General features: G+C 37.6%; 1 protein-coding gene across 1 annotated transcript; it reads right to left on the reverse strand.

Moving 5' to 3' along the window:
* Nucleotides 1-463: 463 nt before the first annotated feature.
* Nucleotides 464-3,325, reverse strand: LOC120486189 (uncharacterized). The gene is made up of 4 exons (XM_039682052.2): nt 2,956-3,325; nt 2,115-2,280; nt 1,448-1,563; nt 464-1,189 (listed from the first exon to the last, which is right to left on the reverse strand). Exons 1-4 carry the CDS (start codon nt 3,091-3,093, stop codon nt 464-466), a joined length of 1,146 nt encoding a protein of 381 aa, XP_039537986.2. The 5' UTR covers nt 3,094-3,325.
* Nucleotides 3,326-5,147: the final 1,822 nt, after the last annotated feature.

The following is a 5,147-nucleotide window of genomic DNA, read 5'->3' on the forward strand; positions in this document are numbered from 1 at the left end:
AGCAACACTCCCAAAACTGTGAGAACCAGATCAGGCAGGGTTATCACAAAGCCAGATAGACTGAATCTGTGAAGAAGAAAAAAAGCTAATGTACTAAATGGTCTAAACAGGAAGGTTTAGTCTGTTAAGTGTTATAAGAGCTTAATAGGAAGTTGAATCCTGTTTTGGTGTTGACCGTCTAGGGTGACTACTGTGTGTTCATGTGTAGCTTGGAAAACACCCCAAAGAGTTCTTTTTCTTGTTAGTGTAATTTGGTCCCTAAGAGTTTTAGGAAAAATGAGTGTTAAATAAGTACTGTAAAGAAATATGTTATAGTTGAGTATGTTTCACAAAGATATACAAGTGAAGGTAAGAGTTTTTTTTAGTTTTATGTAATCTGCTGAATACTGCATAGGTCACAGTCTATTTCTTTTCAAAAAGGGAGATGTGGTGTGATCTATAATATTGTTACACTGCCAAGGCACTAGGTGGCAGTAAGGATGTATGTGGGGGTCGGAACGGTGTTGACATTAAAGAGAGAATCGATGTGAATCGAGCGAGTCATGTCTTCATTTCTTATCATAAGAACCCAACACAACAGCAGGTACACATCTGACGCCTTCTTCCTCAGGAAGTTGTGCACACAGAGTGCAGCTAGTGTAACTGTTGTCACTTTCTCAGGCTCCAGTGCAATGTTGGAAAGGAAAACACGGAGTCTATTGGCCAAAATTCCAAATGCGTTTTCAACTGTACGCCTTGCCCTTGATAGCCTGTAGTTAAATATTCGCTGCCCATGGTCCAGATTTCGGAAGGGGTATGGCTTCATCAGGTCGATTCGAAGAGGGAAAGCTTCATCACCAATAAATGCATAGGGTAAAGATATGTTACTCCCTGGTAGTGGCTCTGGGGGTGGGACATTCAGCAGATCTCTGTCCATGGCAGCTCGGAGGTCTGACTGGCCAAATATTCCTCCATCTGACACTCTTCCTTGTACGCCAACATTTGCGTAAATAAATCTGTAATCTGCGTCGACTACTGCCATGAGTACAACAGAAAATCTGGACTTGTAATTGTGGTAAGTACTTCCAGAGTTAGCAGGTGGCTGGATGTAGATGTGCTTTCCATCTATGGCTCCTAAGCAATTAGGAAATTGCCATTTGTTTTCAAATCCCATTGCCACCTCTCTCCACTCTGCCTCCGTTGTGGGAGTCTGAGAAAAAAAAAAGAAACACCATATATAATTAATACATGTAATGTTCTCTCATTTTTACAGAGGTTATACCTTTTTTTAAAGAATTTTTTTCCTAAAGTCCACTAATTATAATTTAGAAAATGATTCATTATCTACTCTGGTTTTGACTGTCTGGGTAAAACACTTGGTTTTGGGACTTCTCCAGTAAAGGCTTCTCTTTATGTGTCCACCCACTGTTGTGAAATGTACATCTGTTATTTACATCAAATTACTTACCTTTAAATGATCATCCTTTAAGACTTCATACAAGGCTTGACAAGTCTCCATTACTATCTCACTGATGGTACTACGGCCGATCCGGTACTGGAAGCTCAGAGATCTAAACGTCTCTCCTGTGGAAAGGAGCATGTGTATAAGGTGTATAATACATCATGGCCTGATTTTACAGAAATGGCTAATTAAGCAAAGATTAGGCATTGAATTAATTAGGTCATTTGAGTAGCTTTTATAAACTTGCCTTAAAAACATTACTGGTGTGCATCTTGAGACAAAACAATGTCACTGATATATTTTAAGTGCATAGGCTATTCTGCCCTACAAAGGCAAAGTGCAGTAACTAAGCAAACAAAGAAACGGAGAAAAAGGCCTTTAAAGTTTTTACACCAGCCAGTCAAACATGTTATGGGTAGATTATGTGGTAATGCATCTCCGAAACGGGACATAATTTAAACCAGATATTTTTTCACAAGACAGAACACGTCATAAAGCCCATTAAGCCCGCCTTAACTCATTTTTGACCAAATATGTAGTTACTGCGCTTTGCCTTTGTAGGGCAGTATTCCTTTCAATTTAAACAGCTCAAACTTGCATTTTGTCTGGGACTAGCTTACATTTTGTCTGTGAAACCAAGGTCATATGATTTTTTTTTTTATTTACTTTTTACCGGTAGCAAGGAATCGTAGCGTAAGTGACAGCCTCATTCTTGCACTGATTGCTCTTCTCAGTTTCGTGTCCCTTCTTTGGATAAATGGTCTGACTTTGCCAAGCAAGTAGCTGAAATCCTCCACATCCATCCTAAGCAGTTCACGAAAACCCTTCCTGTCACTGTCCTACAGTGTAAATAGAAAACAAACAAAAAAAAAACATGGTGTGGTTGTTTGGTTTACAAAGACAACAAATAATCACCTCCAATTAAAATGTATGTGATTTTCACAATACATATAATTTCAAAGCAGCTTTACGATGATGTTAGTGTTTTTAATAATTTAATAGCTTTGATTAGAGATGGTCGATAGCATAGTTTACATTTGTATACTAGTATAGTTTACAACACAAAATATTTTTAGTGAGAGTAAAAAAAAAACAACCTCCTTCTCTTTAATTTTTAATGTCTTTAAATATTTATTTGTGTACAGTTGGTGACTTTAAAGACATTAAGGGAAGGAGGGTTTTTTTTCACTCTCAATAATAATATTTTTGCGTATAATGGTATTGCAATTTTTATAATTGAGATTAAGCCTATAGATTATGGTGTTATGAATCAATCAAAGGCATTAAACCATTGAACTGAAACTTTATGTTAAAGGCTAAATTACCCCATGTGACTGCATAACGAAAAACGTTTACTTCTGAACATTAGAAGTATTTAATTACATTGGTGAACAATTAAATTTAAATTTTAACAGTCTGTTTTTGTAATATGTTATCGTTGTGGCAAACTAGCAACATTATTACTTGTACTTCTGGCTAAAAGTAAAAATATATAAGAAAACAATATTTTTTACCTCAAGTTCTCTTTGAAGGATTGACAGCCCATACTGTTCTCTTCCAGCTATCCAGGAACGTGTCCATTGTCGGGTTTTCTTTCTTTTTTTTACGTTTTTCTGCACACAGGACAGCCAATACAACACTCGCCGCTTCATCCATTGTTTGTTTACGTTCGTTTCCGGAAGTCACATTTGCTAGTAGTTTCGCCTTCTCGATGACATCACGCGCGTCGTTAAAGACGGCACACGATGACTGGTCAGGAAGCAACGTGTAGTCTGACATGTTTCTTGTCCACGACAAGACAAGATTTTAAGAGTCAAAATCGCGTAATCTGACACAGTGACTATCGTTACAGACAAAAAAAATCGTGTAATCTGAACCAGGCATTATAGGCATGGCAGCCATTCAAGATGTGTGGCAGTGTTTCAGTGATCAGTTCTGAAGTGTGATGCAAACAATGAATGAGGTACCTGAGTTGTAGGAAACCAGATAGAAAGATTGAGTGTGACGAGAGTGACCCGTCTGTCTTCTAGTGCTGTAGCATGAGAACTTTGAATCATTCCCTTCCGAAACATGCAGAGGCAGAGAGTGTGAATAGGAGCTGTCCATGAGCTAGGAGAAGGAGACAATTTTGCTAGGTATTCTGATTAATTATTTTGTCATTTTGCCTCCACGTTTCCCCGATTCCGCGCGAGCTTCTTCTCATGTCCATACGGTAATCTCTCTACCGTGCGACAGAGAGTCGCGTGGGTATGACGCAATCGTTAGCCTACTTTCACTAAAACTGCTTCTACGGGGCCATAACATAAGCTACAAGGTAATGGAGCTATTTATACATTGTCGTGTTTCTTTAGAAATAAATAAAGGACAAATGAGGTCTTCACAAACGCCTCAGATGTAAAGTTATTCACTGTCAAAGTGACGCCAAAATGAATGGGAATCAATGGGAATGCTAACGCAAGTGAAGTTCTGCTACAAGATGTCAGCTCCCGCGAGGCTTCATCTTCCGGTCGATGGATTACCCCCCTGAAAGTAACGCGTGTCGTGCCTATGGTGTCGTGGAGGGAGCAGCCGCTAGTTCCAAACACTGATAGTTACAGCACTGAACCCCATTCATTTTCAGTGTTTCCAAAGTACACTCGCTGGTAAGTTGATGAAATTACATTATTATTATTTATTTTTTTTATTTTTTTTACATTTGAACGCATTAGCCATCCTCTCATGAATCTAGTCAGTAGTTGTAATTTGTGTAGCCAACTTTAGTTGATGTTTATTGGAAGATTATAGTTAATTGCAGCAGCTAACGTTAGCTTACGTGACCAACACTTCACTTTAACGTTAGCTAACGTTACCAGTCAGAAATGTGTAAATTCAGTGAGGTCATAGTTAAATGTGAGGTGGCGCTACATTGTATTCAGTTTTTTGTCAACCCTATTTACATACATGAGGTGGTCAGAATATTAGAAATAAGTACATCTGAATATAAAGCAAATAAGTACAGCAGCACGCCCACAAACAAGACATCAATGCTAAAACGTGTAAATTGAGTTACACCTCTATGACAGTATAGAAAATCCTGAACATCATAGAAAAGCAGAATGTATGGCTGAGCTTTATACGGCAACGTTGTCATAATGCAATACAAAAATTAAATTATCTTTTCCCAAATTTGCATAATTTGTTGGATGAGCAAAATAATCATTCAGCTTCTTCCATAATGTTGTTGTGTAAGAATAACAATTGTGGTTTGTAAATAGATATAGATATTTTTGTTCTCATTTAATTTCAAATTATGTACAATAATAGTAAAAAAAAAAAAAAAAAAAACAGAAATCATGACAAATGCCCAAGTAGGTTTTGACCTAACTGTAGGTGTGTACTCTCACTACTGCAATCTCAACCTCATGAACATTTTTAGGAAATATAGGCTTTAAATGTGCATTTAATTCTGTCCATTAATTTATTAACTTTAACACTGTTTCTTTTCTTTACCACTACCAGTTCTGTCTAACAGCAACAGGCTTTTTTTCAAGATTAGGTCTCCTCTGTATGACACGCTCTGCTTCTGGCAGGTGAATGCTCTCACACAAAAATCCAAATAACTATATTATTACTTATAGCGTGAAGTTTGAATGCTTTTGTTATCAATGTATGGCGTGTGTGTGTGTGTGTGTGTGTGTGTGTGTGTGTGTGTGTGTGTGTGTGTGTG

This window comes from Pimephales promelas, chromosome 18 (genome assembly GCF_988280905.1).
Source record: "Pimephales promelas chromosome 18, fPimPro1.hap1.1, whole genome shotgun sequence".
Classification (NCBI taxonomy): domain Eukaryota; kingdom Metazoa; phylum Chordata; class Actinopteri; order Cypriniformes; family Leuciscidae; genus Pimephales; species Pimephales promelas.

Coding starts and splice junctions, on each gene's coding strand:
- LOC120486189 (XM_039682052.2), bottom strand. CDS start 3,093: ATGAAGCGGCGAGTGTTGTATTGGCTGTCCTGTGTGCAGAAAAACGTA. Junction 1,564..2,114: donor GCTACGATTCCTTGCTACCG/GTAAAAAGTAAA, acceptor TCCTTTCCACAG/GAGAGACGTTTAGATCTCTG. Junction 1,190..1,447: donor TAAAGGATGATCATTTAAAG/GTAAGTAATTTG, acceptor TTTTTTTCTCAG/ACTCCCACAACGGAGGCAGA.